Source organism: Ostrinia furnacalis, unplaced genomic scaffold (genome assembly GCF_004193835.3).
Source record: "Ostrinia furnacalis isolate ACB-3 unplaced genomic scaffold, ASM419383v2 OfSCF1124, whole genome shotgun sequence".
Classification (NCBI taxonomy): domain Eukaryota; kingdom Metazoa; phylum Arthropoda; class Insecta; order Lepidoptera; family Crambidae; genus Ostrinia; species Ostrinia furnacalis.
Window position 1 is genome coordinate 3,547 of NW_021131363.1, and position 21,879 is coordinate 25,425.

The 21,879-nt window shown below is 36.9% G+C and overlaps 1 protein-coding gene across 1 annotated transcript; it reads left to right on the plus strand.

The window, feature by feature from the left end:
• Window positions 1-3,984: 3,984 nt before the first annotated feature.
• LOC114351254 (uncharacterized) lies at window positions 3,985-5,979 on the plus strand. The gene is made up of 2 exons (XM_028302394.1): window positions 3,985-5,175; window positions 5,621-5,979. Exons 1-2 carry the CDS (start codon window positions 4,416-4,418, stop codon window positions 5,905-5,907), a joined length of 1,047 nt encoding a protein of 348 aa, XP_028158195.1. The 5' UTR covers window positions 3,985-4,415; the 3' UTR covers window positions 5,908-5,979.
• The last annotated feature ends 15,900 nt before the right edge of the window (window positions 5,980-21,879 follow it).

Consider the following 21,879-nt stretch of genomic DNA (forward strand, 5'->3'; position numbering starts at 1 on the left):
AAAATTTTAGAATGTTCTGCTAAAAGCATATTTTTTATGTTTCTAGCAAAAATTTTGTATCTTGCATCAAAGATAGGAACGTGATTATTTTTTTCAAACATCTGCAATTAATAGGGAATCTGACAAAAAAAAGAAATCTGAGAAAAGTCAACCCAAAAAAAGCATAAAAAAAATTAAAGCCTAGTAGGTCATAAAATTTGAAAAAATCACAAAATTAACAATAACTTCTAAACTACGAAAAATCGTAGTTAACATACATGGGGGTGAAATCGATAGGTCTAGTCCTCACCTATCACCTGCCTTCGGCTTGACACCTTACAAGAAACACCCTGTATATTATTGATCACTAATACTGCAATAACGTCAATGTTATCAACATTTATCACATCCTGTTGTGTTTTGTTGTGCTCTACGTGGGACTGAGAATGTCAAATCACCTGTAAGCACTCGGATAGCCAAACGTATTAATTACCAGGCTTGCCACANTTATTCCAAGCATGACAGTTAGTGACGGCTTAGCTTTGTTGCGGGAAGTGTTAACTACTCTTACCGATGCTGGATTTTCGATTAACCTTCAAAAGTGTTCCTTTCTGAGCAGCGAAGTAGAGTACCTAGGTCGCGTTATTAGCCATGGTCAGGTTAGGCCGAGCCCCCGAAAGATTGAAGCGCTTGTAAATGCACCTACTCCGACGAATGTTAAACAAGTGCGTCAATTTTTGGGTCTGGCTGGGTATTTTCGGCGCTACATCAAAGACTATGCGACAAAAACTGCAAGTATCTCACGCCTTACGAAAAAAGACGTCAAATTCACTTGGGGACCTGAACAGGAGGAAGTCCGCCAATATCTTATAACGCAGTTGACGAGTGAGCCAATACTTGCAATTTTTGATCCTAACTTACCGGTCGAGCTGCACACCGACGCGAGTAGCGCCGGATATGGGGCTGTACTAATGCAGGTACACTCTGATGGTAACAAACGCGTGGTAGCTTATTTCAGCAAAGTTACCCAAGGCGCAGAAAGCAGATACCACTCGTACGAGCTCGAGACGTTGGCGGTTGTCAGAGCATTGCAGCATTTTCGGCATTATCTGATCGGCGTAACATTCAAAATCGTAACCGACTGCAATGCCCTGAAAGCCACCGAACGTAAGAAGGATCTGCTTCCGCGGGTTGCTCGCTGGTGGATTTATCTGCAAGATTTTAACTTCACCATCGAATATAGAAAAGGCTCCATGATGGGCCATGCAGATTATTTGAGCAGAAATCTACCAGCGATGCAAGTCAATCATATTGATCGACCTTTGAATTGGGCACAAATGGCCCAAAACGCCGACAATGAGACCCAGGATTTAATTCAAAAGCTTAGAGATGGGCTCCTTGATTCACGCCGATATGTGTGTCAAAACGATCTCTTGTACTACCGTTATTCACCCGTAGGTGAAGAGTCACGCTTATTATGTTTCGTCCCTAAAGGACATCGCNCTTTGGACAATAGCCCATTAATGTACATTGATCTGTAATACTTATAATAATAATAATAATAAATACACTTTATTGCACACCAAACAAATAACACAACAGAAGAAAAGGAACACACAAGGTACAATTAGGCGGTCTTATCGCTATGAAGCTTAATTACTTAATTAGTAATTACTTTCTATAAGCTTACAAATTACACATAAATATTTTGCTTATTCAATTTCCTGACACGTTACACATCTTCCTTTTAATTAAATTGAAACAAATCTTCAAATTAATATTTAACCATCTTTGGACAATAGCCAATTTATCAAATAAAATATTAGACTCAAACATCACGAAACATTATTATTTGACCTCAAATTAATAAGTTAATAAATAGTAGGTGTGTCTACCTATTACATTACGAATTTCCCACAAGATAGGTAGGTATCTCAAATTAATATGTCAATTATTTTTCTTACAATTTTAATTTCCTTAGTGTAGGCCTAGGATGCGCGCCATGATAAACTTTTTATAAACTTTGAGTGATAGGCCCATACGTCTGTTGTCTAAAATCATGGAGATTCCTTCAGGGTGCGCATCCTAGCTCAGCTGATCTAGTTAAAATACAATAAAAATAAAGTTTCATATACCACTGCTTCGGAACAGTAAGTGGGCCAGTGCTGAGAATTAAGAAGCAGCGCAAGAAACTCGGTCACCGCTGTGGTTCGCTTTTAAAGGCTTTACTAGTATTTTATACATAGATGCGAGCAAAGATAGTTATAATATTCGGATCATTTACCTTTATACAGTTTGTGGCACAAAATATAGTGTGTTCACTACTCCCACAAGTTAATCTTATGTAATCTGAAATGTGTAGGTAGGCACATCACTCATACTTTTTCATAGACTTTTCTTTATTTTGCCATGAAATAAGGCTTTTTAATATGAACTGTGAAGCTACCTACAATGTTATGAGAATATCAAGACTTATGTGTCCATCATAAGCCGACGACGAAATAAGCGAACTAAGCCGATGAAGTTGTCTTCATCGTCCAGTAAGAAGGCGTCATCACGATCGTCTTCCATGGGACGAAGGTCGCNCCTTTAAGTTGAAAATTTTAGAATGTTCCGCTAAAAGCATATTTTTTATGTTTCTAGCAAAAATTTTGTATCTTGCATCAAAGATAGGAAGTTGATTATTTTTTTCAAAAATCTGCAATTAATAGGGAATCTGTTAAAAAAAAGAAATCTGAGAAAAGTCGACCCAAAAAAAAGATAAAATAATTTAAAGCCTAAAATTAACGATAACTTCTAAACTATGAAAAATCGTAGAACATACATAGGGGTGAAATCGATAGGTCTAGTCCTCACCTATCACCTGCCTTCGGCTTGACACCTTACAAGAAACACCCTGTATTATTGATCACTACTACTGCAATAACGTCAATGTTATCAACATTCATGCTTATAATATTGGCTTATATCTAGAGGTAAGGACGATAATAATTGACCAAATCTTTTACAACAAAAATATTATTAAAATGCTTCGTCAAACATAAACATCAGTTTTGCGTAAAAGAGTGCTTTCATCACAAAAATTTAAGCACGCGTTTTTCTCCAGAGTCATTTTCAATACGGTTAGTGTTAGACATTGAAGGAATAGGCCTTTTGAAACTCACAGGCGTCGTTTTCGTAATCTAATCAATTGCATAGGCCACATCTAACAAGCGGCTGTTAAAACACACCACAGAGTTATTATCCTGTTTTCGCCTCCGAGATTTATTTTACCGTGTAGTACCCCTGTACGACAAGCCAATCCGCACACAATATTCAGCGTAGTAGTAGTAAAAAACAAAAGAGCGGGTAACCCCACCCCTACCACGCTGTGGGCTCGGTGTCCGAGCACTCCGAGCCACAAATCCGAGCGGTCTCATTCCTTTGTGCGCACGCGCAACGACCGCACGCAGTATAAGAAAAATGCTTAAGTGACGTCACCAGGACGTTTTTACCTACAAAAACGTAATTATTTTAAGTTGTGCAGTGTAGTGACGAGAATTAGACAAGGTTGGTTGTAACAACTATTTTGTGCAAGTGCTCGTACATTTTTATTATAAGCGTTGTGACACGACGCGTAACTTTGACCCATTTTTAGCTCCAAGTTAACGCGCAATGTTAACCAGTAGCCATTTTTTGCTCCGAGGCTGCAGTGTCCCCACATTTCCCCCACCACAGCTCCCATACACACATTGAACTGTGTAAAAACAAAGCGACTGAGAGTCTACGACAACATGTGCAACCGGCTTAAAAGTGCTGTGATTGGCCAGAAGGCGTGCCTTATGGCCAATCAATGGCCGCGTGACGTGACGCACACTTTGAAAAAAGCAATTAGAGAGAAGAAAGACAAAATGGAGTCGATAAGATATCGATACTTTAAATCCTGGGGGCAAGGTTCGAAATTGGTTTAAAAAATGCTTGTATGAAAACCTTTTTATTATTATACGTTATNGACCCAGGATTTAATTCAAAAGCTTAGAGATGGGCTCCTTGATTCACGCCGATATGTGTGTCAAAACGATCTCTTGTACTACCGTTATTCACCCGTAGGTGAAGAGTCACGCTTATTATGTTTCGTCCCTAAAGGACATCGCCTGAGTTTGTTACGCATTTTTCATGATGAACATGAACATATTGGAGCGGACAAGACTCTGGATCTCATACTGAAACACTTTTGGTTTCCGGGCCTTAGGCCCTTTGTTCAAAAGTACACCTCACATTGCCTTATCTGCATTTCAAAAAAACGAGTCCCACGAGCTCCTCATCAACCCATTACTTCCTGGGAAAAGTCAGATGTCCCCTTCAATACTGTTCATGTTGATGCGCTAGGACCGTTGCCGGAATCGAATGGCTACAAGTTTGTCCTAATACTAGTTGACGCATTCACAAAGTTTTGTATGCTTTTCCCAATGTATCGACAAGATACAAATGAACTGAAACGCGTCCTAAATGATGCAATCTCATTGTTCGGTACACCAAAATTGTTAGTTTGTGACCGAGGGCGTATGTTTGAAGCGTCTAGCTTTACTAACTGGATATCCGAATTAGGATGCGACATCCACTACATAACGCCAGAGATGCACCATGCAAATGGTCAAGCTGAGCGTTATGTACGGACCGTCCTCAACCTGATTCGTGTTGAAAGTTATAACAAAGACTCAGCCTGGTCCGAGGCTTTGCGAAAAATTCAGTTAGTTCTTAACATAACTAAACAGAAAACCACTCAAGTTTCAGCATTGTTTTTGTTAATCGGAACTGATACTACCACTCCTGTCATTCGTGCGCTGATCCGTGATGTTGCTGTTGAAAACAACAGCCCCAATCTTCAGGCAATGAGGGAGATCAGTAGGAGCCGAGCCAAGGACCTGCTTAAGAAAAACAAAGATCAGCAGGACTCTCGTGTTAATCGTCATCGGAACCCTCCAAGAGTATTCAGACTGGACGATCAGGTCTTTGTAATTAAATACTCCCAATCAGTTGGAAAGCTTGACTCGGGCATGCGAGGCCCTTACCGCGTGGTCAAGGTCTTACCAAGCGGGCGATACGAGTTAAAGCTTTTAAGCGGCGCGCGTGGCAAGACCACCCAAGCAGCGGCCCAATATATGGTGCCTTGGAAAGGAGAGTGGTGCCCTGAGAGTTGCGCTGCCTTTTTCGAAAGTAAGTTGTGAGACTGTCTAACACTCCTATGTTTCAGCTTGCTTTGTATGGCCGAGTGTGAGCGTGTGTGAGGCGAATGATGACGCTTTGCGCACCGGGCTGAGAGGGTTCATCAGCCAGTGCCATGGGGCATGCATCAGAGATGCTGCCTTGCAGACGTACTTTTCAGTGCGTAGGGGCTTCGGCCTTGCAGACGTACTTTTCAGTACGTAGACTGCCTTGCAGTCTTTGTGGTTATTATGGGGTCTGTACGTACAGATAGGAGTATGAGAATGAGTGACACGTGTGTATGGAATTCTTTGGAAGTATGAAGCGTTAGTGCAGTTGACGAAATAGCTAAGCTTGTGTGTATTACTGAAAGAGGGCCTTGTATGTGTGAGGAATGAATGAATAGGCACATGTTGTGAGACTGCTTTGTAAGTCATAATTTATTTTACATCTACAGGCTATGAGGGTGATGATGACGATGTTGAGGCTGGCCCTTCGGCATCCCATGCTGACTCCAAGGGTACACAAGATACGCCTGAGGAGATACTTCGGGCAGATCTCGCGCTGAGTGATGACGATGACCCGGCTGCAGCCGTGTCACCAACTTTCACCGGCTCTTCAGGAGACTCCACGCAAGACACGCCTGAGGACATACTTCGGGCGGATCTCGCGCTGAGTGATGACGATGACCCGGCTGAGGCTGTGTCACCGACTTTCACCAGCTCTTCGAGGAACTCTTCTTGAAGATGCGGCCGGGGACGGCGCACGTTCAGGAGAGGCCGTATTAGGATAGTCCGTTACGATTTATTTCAAATCGAGTGGTCGAGAGTGCAGCCTTCACAATAAAAATACTTGAGGGTAGTTTATAAGACTATCGCCTTGTATTATGTTATTTTACAATTAAAATAAGCGTTGAGTTCATCTTATGAGGATGATACCTTCGCAACTTTTTATTGAGTACAGGTCATGAGCCTGTGACCTACTTTACGAGCGCATAGTATTTTTTTGTCTAAGTACGTACTATTGCTCTCTTTTTTAGACACCCACCATGAAGAATCTGCGGAGTGTACTATCGAAAATGAACACATTATTGATGATGGAAATAACACAACTGAGTTATCTCCTACGGGAATCCAAGATTCCACGTTACAGATCACACAACCTGACCTTTTAAGCACGGACCCTAATCTACCTACGACATCGACAGCATCATCAGAACCTGCCATTGTCTTGGATGAAAGCATTATGGAACTATTAGGTGAAACTCCTTCCAAAAATAAAACCTATGGGCCGGCCATACAAGCTGAACTCGCCGTTCGTTGGGAACATATTGCCACTACGGGCCTTTCTAAAGATATGAAAAAGGATCTACTTGAAAAACACCATCTACCGGAAAACTGTTTGAAGATTGGCGCCCCAAGTTTAAATCCCGAAGTAAAAGCTGCATTATCCGATAATCTGGTTAAAAAAGACAAGGTTATCGAATCGAAACAAAACCAACAAGCAACTGCAATATCTTGTATTAGTCAGGCCTTGACGAAAATATTCGCAAGTCAAACCAAGGATGCTGAGGTTATTAAGTTACTGATCGATGGGATTAGGCTCCTATGCGATTCTCAATATGTCGAGTCTATGGCTCGTCGAAGTTTCGTAACTTCTACCATAAAAAAGGATATTAAGGACCACTTATATACCACGGATATCGACAGTTTTCTATTTGGGGAAAAGCTATCGGACACTCTAAGATCTGCAAAAGCAATAAATAAATCTGGAGCTGAAATGAAGACTTCAGCACCGAGCCAGCCTAGACCTGCAAACTATACACAAAATAAACCCGGTCAACAACGTTTTTTAAACTCAAAGCCTCCGCTTCCGTTTACGAGGCAGGCGGGAGTAAGGAGGTCAACACCTGCGACGCAGCAACCTCGCCGATACCAAGCTCCTCATCCGACGCAAGCGCCCCCGCCGAGCGCGGCCTCCGGACACCAGCGGACGCCGCTAGCGCCGCCGCAGCGCTCGCGCGGGCAGACTCAGACACGCCGGTAGACGAGGTACGTCATACCGCCGGCAGATTGACTTATTTTCACGAGAGATGGCGCTTACTTACCAATGATAGTTTAATATTATCGTGGATCAAAGAAGGGTATAAAATACCTTTTCTTACGATTCCTAAACAGGATTTTATTCCATTACCAAAAAAATATTCCCTAGACGAACTGAATGATTTTCAATTTGCTACAGATGAACTTATAGAATCGGGTGCGATATCTGAATGCACATCATGTGAATTACAATATTTATCAAGTATTTTCTTAATTTCTAAACCTAATGGGAAAAAAACGTTTTATATTAAACCTAAAATCATTAAACAAATTTATACCGACCAATCATTTTAAAATGGAAGATCTAAGAACTACTATAAAATTAATTTCAAAAAATTCATTTTTATGTAAAATAGATTTAAAGGATGCCTACTTTTTATTGCCAATACATGATGACTTCAAAAAGTTTCTCCGATTTACATTTAATGAAAAATTTTATGAATTTAATGTGCTTCCGTTCGGGCTAAATATATTGAATATATTAAAATTAAATATATTAAATATATTGACTTGGCCATCGCATGAAAACAATGGCGATGGCCAAGTCAATATATTTATGTAAAACGTTAAAGATTTCCTGGCCTGGACTTGGTATTACATCGCATGAAAACAATGGCGATGGCCAAGTCAATATATTTATGTAAAACGTTAAAGATTTCCTGGCCTGGACTTGGTATTACATGGATCTCACAACTTTTTACCGTAGAACAACTGAGTTGCGAGACTTGGTTTTTTTGACAAGTATTGTTTTTGATGGGATAGAACTTGCGATATTCGTTTGCCACCATTTAAGATCATCAAATAAATACTCGGGAATTGTCATAAAGCTATCATAATTTTGAGTTTTTTCTAATGCTAAATATTTGCAGCGTTCTATATTTTTGGTGTATAACCAGCCATATTGAATTGCAGGGCAAGATGAGGCGAGGAGACCAGCTAATCGAGCGAATTGACGTATAGTACATCTTTTCAATTTTAAGTAGTTTGATACTCATGTTTTATTAAAATCCTTTTTTCAGGTGTGAGAGCAATGTGAAAATTGTGCGTATCGATTATGAAACCCAAGTATTTACACGTATTACTAGGTGTCAATACACTTTTTTCATAGTTTATAATAAAACCCAGTGATTCTAGAATGGATACTGTTTGCATAACATTTTGCTTACAGTTTTTAAATGAATTAGCTATTAGACATAGGTCATCTAAGTATATTGATGAGATAATATCTCATCAAATATCCTAGAGATCTTAGTAAATATACCACAGGTTTCATCAATTTGGTAAAAACTAACGGTGCTGTATTTAGCCCGAACGGAAGCACATTAAATTCATAAAATTTTTCATTAAATGTAAATCGGAGAAACTTTTTGAAGTCATCATGTATTGGCAATAAAAAGTAGGCATCCTTTAAATCTATTTTACATAAAAATGAATTTTTTGAAATTAATTTTATAGTAGTTCTTAGATCTTCCATTTTAAAATGATTGGTCGGTATAAATTTGTTTAATGATTTTAGGTTTAATATAAAACGTTTTTTTCCCATTAGGTTTAGAAATTAAGAAAATACTTGATAAATATTGTAATTCACATGATGTACATTCAGATATCGCACCCGATTCTATAAGTTCATCTGTAGCAAATTGAAAATCATTCAGTTCGTCTAGGGAATATTTTTTTGGTAATGGAATAAAATCCTGTTTAGGAATCGTAAGAAAAGGTATTTTATACCCTTCTTTGATCCACGATAATATTAAACTATCATTGGTAAGTAAGCGCCATCTCTCGTGAAAATAAGTCAATCTGCCGGCGGTATGACGTACCTCGTCTACCGGCGTGTCTGAGTCTGCCCGCGCGAGCGCTGCGGCGGCGCTAGCGGCGTCCGCTGGTGTCCGGAGGCCGCGCTCGGCGGGGGCGCTTGCGTCGGATGAGGAGCTTGGTATCGGCAGGCCTGGCTCACTCCGTGCGGTACANAAAATATAGAGTTAAAGTTATAAGACGAAATTATGATGTAGGTACGACATATTATGTTCAATACAATACATGTATTGAACATTCAATAACAACATACAGTAAACAACTTGAAAAAATCGAACTGCCTAAGTTCATAATTATGCACATTATTATTCTCATAAAACACACAAGGAAAAAAGTTAAAAAAACTTACGAACATTATTTCGTTGCTGTAGATTGGTCTTGAAGCTGAAGAATACCTTAACCTTGAAGGTTGATGAGCACTATGTGGCACTACTGGAGTTATTAAATTTTATCGATTTGGAGGTCATAATTTATCTAAAAATAATGCAAGATCAGCAAAAGAGGTAGTCAACATTTTTTCCATTTGTACCGCTTAGTTAACGGGTAAAATATAATGTATAATTACAAAAGTAACCTTCAAACACAGGGTTTACGATCACTGGCCAAAATTTTTTATAGAATCAGCAATTACAAAATGTTATTGCTGATTAACATTAACATTTGTGAAAAACAAAAGTTTCAATTTACTCAGACGTCCGCATAATCAGTGTAGGTATAGTCGGCGTAAAAAATATATGATGATTTTTTTTTCATATTAGGATATTTTTCTTGTTACATACTTTAGTGATAGATCGCCCGGTGCTTTGTCCTGCTGGAAGCTCTTCTGGAAGGACTGGTTTTTTGTTCTAAACGTCCTGCCAGAAGATTGTCGCAAGTCCTGCCCGCAGTACGCAATTTGTACGTGTTTGCTTGCTGGTCCTTCCAGCAGTACGGTGACCTTCAAATTTGAACTCATCCTCACCAGAAGTAGTAAACATTTGGTTAGTGTTTATTAAATAAAAAGTCATGTCGTAGAATAATTTCGTTTAATCAGTCTTACTGAAGAAGTATTTATTAGAGAATAAATTTTATTATAATACATTAACTTAAAATGACTTAAAAACTAAAATTTAAAAATTACTAATGATAAATCTAATCAGACTTTTATTTATCTTAATAGATTATAGACTTAACACCTTATGTACACATGTTTGAACAAATAAATGTATCTTTATCTTTATCTTTATTATAAACTTGTTTATCTTCTTTTAACTCAACTAATAGGAACTATAATAACGATGGCTCCTACGTATACTAGCGTAAGTGAAAAAAATAGATTTTACAGGAGAGCCATTTAAGTAGCCAGAACCATACTGGCCATTTAAGTAGCCAGTATGGTGCTGGCTACTTAAATGGCTCTCCTGTAAAATCTATTTTTTTCACTTACCTACGCCAGTATACGTAGGAGCCATCGATAAGGAACTTTAAATTAATTAATATTTTAAACTATTATGTTGCATTTTTTACTATAAAATTATCACTTCACGGGATAATAACGTCGGGAGGGTAAATATTATTTACCGTTAAAATAGATATTGTTGCAATAAATCCCGTGAAGTGATAATTTTAAATTAATTACTTTGGTACATCACTTTGTATTAGAAATTGAGCCTATCACTTACTATCTTAATTATCTTAATAGATTATAAACTTGTTTATCTTTAAATCAACTAATAGGAACTATCATAAGGAACTTTAAATTAATTATTTTGGTACGTCACTTTCTATTAGAAATTGAACCTATCACTTAAAAATACACTAAAGTCTGGTCCATGAGCACGTAGAATTTTGTCCAATGACCCCTAACTACCCATCCTTATCGCTCGCGCGTAATTATGTTGCTATCGCGCTCGCACACTCACTGCGGGTGCCAGTCGCACAGTCGCGACAGAAATATAATTACGCGCGAGCGATAAGGATGGGTAGCTAGGGGTCATTGGACAAAATTCTACGTGCTCACGGACTAGACTATACAAATTAAAAACAATAACAAAAAAATTATAAATGTTTAATTATTAGGCTGGAATACCATGTTGAATATGATAAGCAAAACAGTTTCTTCCGGTTTGTGGTGAACAAAGTACACAATTCTTACCACAAGCTTCACAGAAATAACTTGCCTTTTGCTGCTTTTTGTGCACTCTAGAGCATATAATGCATTTTCTTTGCACTCTTTGGCGATCCTCACCTTTAGACAAAGCTTGTAGTGAATGTTCACCTCCTAATGCTGGTTGGTGATTCAAAGAACGATTCTCTTTCGTTTCATCAGAGTTTGCTCTAAAATTATTATTGATGAGTTGCAAGCTCAACTGTTCCGTAAATTCCTTATGTGTAACTTGCTGGTTTTTACTTTTTAAAAAATAATTGAACGCCAAGAACGCATTTGTTTCCATAATGCCGAAAATCGAAGCATATATACGATGCACCCAATTCTGGGTTCGCCACACTTCTTCTAGAGCCAAACCCCCTTGACGGATATGGTTGTTGATATCAATAGCTGGAGCTCCATCGAAATACTGCTGTACAATGTGGGTGCGGGGAATTTCTTTCAAAATTGTGGCTCCAGAATCATCAAATCGTTTTTTTCGAGCTGGTGTTCCAGGCAATGTAGTGCCACATGTGGAAACAAAACTGTGGACTTTTCTATCTCTCCAAGCTGTGGCTATTACTTCAATGCCCTCTAACTCAGTCTTTGCAGTAATTGTGGTCCCTTTTTCTTGTGGACAATTTTCTTGGAGTTGCTTCAAAGGAAACTTTGCATGTGCAGTCTTGACAATACCAATAAAGAACAACCCTTTTTTTCGCAATTCTATGGCGGTTTTAACAGATGCAAACCATGAGTCACCGACAATAATACGACCAGTTCCATGCCAAGGCTCAGTTAATCTCAAAGTAGTTGCTGTGCCAGCGCCAAACTCTCTTTGCCACTTTTTTTCTGACATACTTTTCTTTCCTTCGTTGATTTCCAGGCGTAACATTATTCTGGTACTACTGTCAGCTAAAGTTTTGACTTCACAACCGACTCCTTTAGGTTTACGCTTAATTTTAATAACAGCTGGCATTCCATCTTCAAAATAGTTACCTCGACCATACCAAGCAAACATTGATTCATCGACGACGAGTTTGTAAGAAGGAGCCAGTGTACAAAGCCATCGCTTATTTACCATATCGATGAGAGGTCGGACTAAAAACCATCGATCATCATGTGCTTGTTCGTGTGTAAATGATAAACTCATCAAAATTTCTTCGAAACGGTGCTTACTCATGCCAAATCTAGCTCCAAACGCAGGTGGAGGAAAAATACCGGTTTCGTTAGTAGACCAATAGTCTCGTCTTTCTGGTAGAACATTTACACACATAGCGTATAATATTCCAAAAAATTTAAAAAGCTCTTGAGCTTGAAGTGTGTTTCGTCCCAGTTTTGCATTAGTATAACGTAAAATGTCATCTATCCTGTCCAGAGGGAAAAATAAGAGCCAGATATCAAACTCTCGGAGGTTCACGCTGTTTAAATCAATTTGCAGTCGTGGCTTGAACATGATATCCTTATAATTATCGATGGTGATATGTATTTTCATTATCCATTCAACATTGACACCACCAGATGTTACAGTTGTTACTGAATGATCGTTTTCGTCAGTAGAAGAATGTACTGGAATGACTGTACCGTTTTCCTCTTCTGACTCTGATTCGGATGATGATGACGGAGAGGAGGCTTCTTCCACTAACTGGGCATCGGCGTCTTCAAGCTGGATTTGTATCACTTCTTCGCGTCCTGTTAAAAAATCGCCACAGTTATTTTTGGACACATACATTTTTAAATAAAGTTGTAAAATGAGTAAATATTTGATTACATAACAACAAATATATTGAAAACTATGAATCTATACAGTGTGTCCGGGCATGTAGTGATCAAACTTTAAGGGCGTAATCTATGGACAATTTTATCGGTGAAAATACTTTTTAAATTTGGGGCTTGACCCATTTCTCGCATATTTATTTACAAGGATTTAAGTTTTTAATTTTAAGTTTTCACCTCTTCCTTCAAAAACAAGTGATAGCGTGGGTAACTTAACATTAATAAGGAAATATTTTATATCATGCGATAGCCAATAAAATTATCTATTAGTAGAAGTAGAAAACAGATACAAGTATCATACATTTTAAGGGTTTAAGAATGGATTTAATTAGAAATAAACACGATTTTTTTCACATCTTTTTCAGTTATTTCCCAACACAAGAAAAACCAGGTCGTTAAGGTATGTTTTATTTGCATTTTATTATTAGTATTTGAGCTATTCTACAAAATGAATGTAAATTTATTAGTCTACGTCTATTAATTTCGACGTAATTGTTGAACAAAGATACCCCTTCCCAGCGGTTTCCATAGCGCACGCGACATGCGAAAATGCACTGCCTGAAAGAATTACACAACCTATTCCGATTACTATGGAAACCGCTGGGAATGGGTATCTCTGTTCAACAATTACGTCGAAACTAATAGACGTAGACTAATAAATTTACATTCGTTTTGTAGAATGGCTCAAATACTAATAATACAATGCAAATAAAACATACCTTAACGACCTGGTTTTTCTTGTGTTGGGAAATAACTGAAAAAGATGTGAAAAAAATCATGTTTATTTCTAATTAAATCCATTCTTACACCCTTAAAATGTATGAAACTTGTATCTGTTTTCTACTTCTACTAATAGATAATTTTATTGGCTATCGCATGATATAAAATTTTTGCTTATTAATGTTAAACTACCCACGCTATCACTTGTTTTTGAAGGAAGAGGTGAAAACTTAAAATTAAAAACTTAAATCCTTGTAAATATGCGAGAAATGGGTCAAGCCCCAAATTTAAAGTATTTTCACCGATAAAATTGTCCATAGATTACGCCCTTAAAAAAGTTTGATCACTACATGCCCGGACACTCTGTAAGTACCTTGTATATAAAAAACAACCGTATTTTTTAAATAAGTACATACATATTTAATCTAAAATTTAGTAAGCTTATAACCTAAATTAGACAAAAATTATAATGTTAGAATATTCATATTTTATAATGAACTAGCTTTTGCCCGCGGCTTCACCCGCGTGAAATTTAGTTTGTCACAGATCATCAGAAATTATAGCCTATATGTTATTCAGGGTTATAAACAATAATACTGTAAAGTTACATCAAAATCCGTTAAATAGTTTTTGCGTGAAAGAGCAACAAACATCCAGACCATCCAGACATCCAAACTTTCGCATTTATAATATTAGTAAGAAGTAAGATTAGTAAGATAGTAAGAAGAACAGAAAATAATCCAATAAGCCATATTTATAAAAACAAAAATTAATTTCATTTTTAAGCAAATGATTTTTCCTAAAATATTTCTAGCTATAAAAACTCACAACCCAATAACATAAATAAAACTGTATTAATCAATAACGAAACTTACCTGGTTCGTCATTTGCGGGATTTATCATGTCAATACCAATTATAGAACATTTTCCATCAATATCCCACCTCACGCGCACTTTGTTATTATTTAAATTTCTAACTATAATACCGAATACTTCACATTCATTATAATTCTCGCCAAAATGTTGCCGACTCCAGGCGTTGTCGCTGCCCGGCGCGTCAAAATGTATCGCGCGAGCGCGAACGCGCTGACCCCGTGTATAGTCGTGCGCCATCGGGCTCTGACTAACGGTTAGTCGCGCTTCGCGACCTTGGGCACTATTGGGTGAAAGAGAGAGAAATACTCTATTTTTTCGTGTAAATTTGAACTTTGTACAATGTATACTTACGAAACTGTGATCTTTTAATTTTGCGTCCTACCGGAAGGACTTAAAGTCCTGCTAGCAGGACTCCGGGCGATCTATCATTAGATTATTTCTTAAACATACTATATTTCTTTCTTTCCTTGAATAATATCACGCAGCGCCATCTAGTTTCAAAGTAAGCAACTAAAATGCTTGTGTTATGGGTGCTAGCTTAATACATAATATCCATTGGATATACTACTTAAAAACTATTTAAATACATAGGTACACATTATACATAGTAACACCCAGACCCATCACAGGAATTGAAATTCATCATTTCAATTTCTGCCCGGCCGGGAATCGAACCCGGGACTTCTTGCGTAGTATTGCGGCCTGTTGACCACTAACCACTCAGGTTGTTTTACTATGTAAAGGTACATGTGATCATATTGACTGATCGTGTGATGAGGTATGATCTCGTTAATTGCATTATTTCGTTTTTTTTTTTTTCTTTCTTTCTTTGAATAATATCACGCAGCGCCATCTAGTTTCAAAGTAAGCAACTAAAATGCTTGTGTTATGGGTGCTAGCTTAATACATAATATCCATTGGATATACTACTTAAAAACTATTTAAATACATAGGTACACATTATACATAGTAACACCCAGACCCATCACAGGAATTAAAATTCATCATTTCAATTTCTGCCCAGCCGGGAATCGAACCCGGGACTTCTTGCGTAGTATTGCGGCCTGTTGACCACTAACCACTCAGGTTGTTTTACTAGTAAAGGTACATGTGATCATATTGACTGATCGTGTGATGAGGTATGATCTCGTTAATTGCATTATTTCGTTTTTTTGGTTGTTTATAGAAACGATAAGCATAACATAAGCAATAAATGCAGTGTTTCAACATTTTTGTAGAGTTATGTTTACTACCGACTGTACTTACATGCTCAAAACTGTGGTTTCAGCAGTAACAATATACTTGCATTATAACTTATAAGATCAGGGTTCCTTATAAGGAATATAAATTATAATTTGAAACCATTTTATCGCCTTTGTTAACACTTAAAAACATTATTATACACTAATTAATTATTTAATCATTTATCCGTCGATGGAAATTCTACAATATTATGTCAGGTGAGGCAAAAAAAAACTCAGAATAAGTTCATGATCTTTGATGTTAACTTTACTCAAAGGTTCAAATGTGTAATGTTTGTGAAACACACTTTTTGGGTAAAAACTACGGTTCAATAATAATGTTATAAGAGCACTAAACGTTAACACGTTATCTATAAAAATATATTTGAGATGAGAACCTCTCCTTTTTTAATCGGTTAAAAATCAATATCTTATAATAAATTATTAGATGTGATTATAATTACAAAAACACAATTTAATAGTTCAGACAGTATATCATAATTTTGATGATGTTTGATTCTAATTATGTATGCCTACATACGGAACCTTTGTTGTAAATACTGTACTCAAATTGACTGTCGTATGACATGATTCGCAATCGAGCCAGTGTTGAAGTGTACGCCATAGTCTCTGGACTGTCATGTGAAGGTTTGATTTTAGGTGCTAACATTTAGTTACAATTAAGACGAACAGTTCGCCTTGAAAACTTTTCTAAGCGAAGTACAGATTTATTGGTACGACCAAACGGGCTAGTGTCGCTGAGCGATTCTAGGTGCCACTAAAACTCTGGAAACAATTAGAAAGTACATCATGGTGGGCTCAGTAAATCTGAAAGTTGCCAAGTGTTAGTACGATCAAACGGACTAAAATTATACCTTGAGCAAACGGCCGCTGACATAAAGAGCATTGGTGTTATTGTATGCGTAGTGTTTTAGTGTACTTACGTCGCGTGGTAATTAGACTCAAAAGGTTTGATTTTAGGTGCTAGCATTCAGTTACAATTAAGACGAACAGTTCGCCTTGATTAGTTTTCTAAGCGAAGTACAGATTTGTTGGTACGACCAAACGGGCTAGTGTCGCTGAGCGATTCTAGGTGCCACTTAAATTCTGGAAACAATTAGAAAGTACATCATAGTGGGCTCAGTAAATCTGAAAGTTGCCAAGTGTTAGTACGATCAAACGGACTAAAATTATACCTTGAGCAAACGACCGCTGTGACATAAAGAACATTGGTTGTAGTGCATAGTGTTTTAGTGATACGTCGCGTGCCCACTGGAATCAAACGTTTGATTTAAGGTAGGTACAGTAGAATGTAGAAATATCATAAATAAATAGCAAAAGCAATTAGTAGGTACGATAGGGAGCGTTTAATTCATAATCAAACAATTTATAAAGACTGCGTTCAACTGAATCATAAAACAAGTTTTAGATCCTAATTCACTCTTTTGTTATAATTGTTCGGTCTAATTAACTTTCTTCGAATGAGCGGCCGAAGGAAGCGAATGAGAAGAAAGTGAATTAGAACGAACAATTATAACCTACTTCTGCGAGCTATGTTGGTTACTTTGGTTCTCCTGCGGATCTCCTCATTTCTGATTCGATCACGCAGGGAAACTCCGAATATAGCCCGCTCCATCGCCCTTTGGGTGACCTTGAGCCTTCTTATGAGGCCCATAGTAAGCGACCACGTCTCAGATCCGTATACCATCACTGGCAACACACATTGGTCGAATACTTTCGACTTGAGACACTGCGGTATTTCGGACGTGATTATATGGCGAAGCTTCCCGAACGCTGCCCATCCGAGTTGGATTCGACGATTGACCTCTTTCTCGAAGTTGGACCTACCTAACTGGACTGTTTGTTCCAGGTATACATAATTGTCAACAAATTCGAGTGTAGAGTCTCCAACCTTCAGAGGAGTGGGTGCAACATTGGTTTAATTACAATACAATTTAGCACCAAAGTGCTCGAAAAAACAAATCCAACAAACCCAAACTCGATAAGTCTCCACCGTTTCGTTTAGGAATTCCTATGGCCACCTCCTGACTCCATCCTCAGGACCCTGGACATCATCTAGTACTAAAGTACTCGAAAAGATTAATCCAACGAACCCAAATTCGATGCGATTCCGCCGTTTCATTTAGGAGTTCCTATGGCCACCTCCTGACTCCATCATCAGACCAGCGTAATGGTACCATAACATTGCATTTTCATCGTACTTACATAAATACTCTCAGCTCAATCGGTTGAGGAGAACTGGTCTTAAATTCAGTTGCAAGATTTGTCCCACACATACTCACAAGTGAAGTCAATATAAAGCTTGTAAATAAGTAGGTAAATAAAAAAAAAGCATTTTTTATATCGTTTCGTTCTGGTTACAAAAACGAAAGCTCTGGAAGCCCGAAAACACTTGTCAGAACGCGTTTTTCTAGTGTTTTTCAGCGTGCCTGCTGTATCTTTTTGGTAAATAGTTGGTACTGGATTAACGATTAACGGACTTAGGATAATTTAACGGAAGTTAACGAGTCCGTTAACATTTTTTAAAGTTAACTTAAAAGTTAATCCGTTAATAGAAATGTTAACTTCGTTAATTAACGATTAACGGATTAACGAGTTAATGCCCAGCTATGNATATCTTACTATAAATACAATCATAACAGTGAAATTTTAAGTCCACACGAAGCTCTACCTGACTCAATAATTGTATTCGACGATGTGGCCTGTGAAAATCAAAATAATATTCGTGATTATTTCGCAATGGGACGACACAAAAATATAGATTGTTTTTATATCAATCAAACTTATACTAAAATACCCAAGCAACTTGTAAGGGATAACTCTAACCTTATAATATTATTTAAACAAGATGATATCAATCTGAAACATATTTATGATGAACACGTAGGTTCTGATATGTCATGGAATCAATTCCGTGAAATGTGCTCAATTGTTTGGAATAAAGCATTCAAGTATGTCGTTATAAACAAAGATTGTGAACGAGACAAAGGATATTATAGAATGGGTTTTGATACATTCATAGTTATTAACTAGTATTCATAAGGAGTTGTATTATTCCCATTTAATCAGTTGCTTTTGAGAATTCATACAGAGTAGAATCATATCTAAAATGGAGCGAAATCTTAAAGAACAAATTTTGAAATCTGCAACAGCTGTAAAAAGAAAGATAAATTTGATTAAAGATACCAAAAATAGAAATGATTTGGTCTTAAATACAATATTTAAACCTATTGTTGATCCGCTTAATCAACTAACCAACAAAACTGATGAAGAATACCAAGAAAAAGAAAAAAATATAGATGAAAAAATATTACCGAAAAAAATAAAACAAAATCATAGCGAGTCATCATGTTCTGAGAGTGAAGATTATACGGAGTCAGTTGATGGAAAAGATCACTCAGATAGTGAGATTTTTCAAAGTACAAATCAAACTCTTACTGTATCGCCAACTTTAGATCCTAATATCAGCGATGGTTCATTTAAATCACTTTTATCGTCACCAAATACAACAAATGAATCTATGTCATGGTCAACCTCCTCGGAAGTGATACAAAACATTCCGTATGGGTTCAGAAATGAGCGAGGAAAACTGATGATTGGGAAAGCTCGAGTTTATGATGATGATCGCACTTCAGGGTGGAAAATTGGAAATAATATTTACAAAAAGACACCTGGCTTGAAAGAATTATTGTGTAAGAAAACCCCTAATTTGAATATTATTACAGAAGAAGACTTGCAAAATTATAAAATTATACTTATAGACACCAGTGCACATAAACGTAATTGGGATCCATCCAAAGCAATAAATAGCAACAAAGGATTCAAATACATGAATATAATTAAGCCCTTGTTCAAATATTCAAAGAATGTTTCGAGTAGTATGGAAAGTATTCCAACTATTTCTAGAGGAGAAGGTATGAAACTACTGAAAAAAGTGAAAGCTAATACAGACATTGTATATTGGGATGATCCAAACGAGCTAGTAGAACGACTGAAATTACTATATGCATCAAAAGAAGCTGGAAACACTGGGTTGAATAATGAAATTTATGCAATAATTGAGGAATTATATGAAGCTGGCCTCATAAACGTTGAATATAAAAAGAATACATTTGGAAAATTAGGCAGTCTCTATGCGACAGTAAAGAAAGCACCAAGCGTGCAATGAATATCGACAAATTTGGTCATCATGTACATAAGCGTTTACGTTTAGCAGAATTCATTGATTCCACTAATACGTTAATAAAAACAGGAACAGGTGATTTTGATTTAAAATTGGCACGGTTAAAAGGATTACAATTTCCTGAACAAGACGACGAAGCTGTGAATAAAGCGTATTTAGAAAAACATGTTTCTGAACTGAAAAATGAAATTAAAAAAATTCACAGTAACGTAAAAAACTACTTAAAAAATTTAGAAAAAGCGACAACCGACAGTTTGGGTACATTATATTACACTAAAAAAGAAATCGATCGCATGATTCAACAGAACTCAACTACAAAATGAGTAAACAAGATATAGTCAACGAACTTCACAGAGCAGCAAGAAGGAACTTTTCCCGCCGATGTACAATCATAAAAAAAATAGACGATTTATGGCAGGCTGACCTTATAGATTTGCAAAAATATTCAAAATATAACAAAGGATTTAAATACGTTCTGGTAGTAATTGATGCGTTTTCAAAGTACGTATGGGTTAGACCATTAAAAGCAAAGTCTAAGACATGTGTCACGAAAGCTATGCAAAATATATTATCTCACACAGCACGAACCCCCAAAAATTTGCAAACTGATTTTGGTACTGAGTTTTATAATGTTACTTTTAATCACCTAACTCAAAAATATAATATAAACCATTATTCTACATTTTCTGTTAAAAAAGCATCCATAGTAGAACGAGTAATACGAACAATCAAATCACATCTTTACAAACTTTTTAGTTTATGTGGACGATATCAATGGATTGGAAATAATATGGATTCCGTCATCCAGCATTATAATAATACGATACACAGAATTACTAAATGTAAACCTGTTGATGTAACTTCATTAAACGAGTCATTAGTTCGGGCTAACATTGTCAGATCATATCAAAATAAAACAAATAAAAGATCTAAATTTCGAGTTGGTGATTTGGTTCGTATAAGTAAATATAAGGGGGAATTTTATAAAGGGTATACGCCAAATTGGTCGACAGAAATTTTTCGCATTATAAAGGATAACCGAACTAATCCTAAAACTTATCAAATAGAAGACAAATACAAACAAAAGATATTAGGTTCTTTTTATGAACACGAATTACAAAAAACCAAATACCCAGACCTCTACCTCATCGAGAAAGTCTTAAAAAGAAAAGGAAATAAACTGTTTGTGAAATGGTTAGGCTTAAATAATGAAGAGAATAGTTGGGTGGATAAAAAAGAACTTGTAACATAGTATAAATAACACATAATGGTATCTTTGCGTCACTTGTGGATTATCGATGAAGGAGGGCAGTGGTATTATTAACAGCCTAATAGATCGTTTACCGTTTGAGCTACATTTACCTGGCTATCAATTTTGTGGACCTGGCACACAACTCCAGAAACGATTACTAAAGGGCAATCGAGGTATTAACAAATTGGATGAAGCTTGCATGTATCACGATATTGCTTACACCAACAGTGATTTGAACGTTCGTCATAAGGCTGATTTAGAACTTTTGAATATGGCTAAAAGAAGATTAAAATCTAAAGATGCTGGCAAAGGAGAAAAAATTGCATCATGGATAGTAAAAAATACCATGAAGACAAAACTCAAAGCAGGCGCTGGGGTAAAACCATTTATGTCTGGCGTAAAAAAGATACATTCTCTATTAAAAAAACTTAAATCTAAAGACAATCGTTCAGCTATCAAACATGCATATGCAGCTGCAAAGAAGCTATTTAAAAACAAAAAGGGAATTCGTTTGCCACGCTTTATTCCTATTCCAAAATATGGAGGATTTTTACCTCTTATTCCCATTTTCGCGGGGTTGTCGGCTTTGGGATCACTGGCTGGAGGCG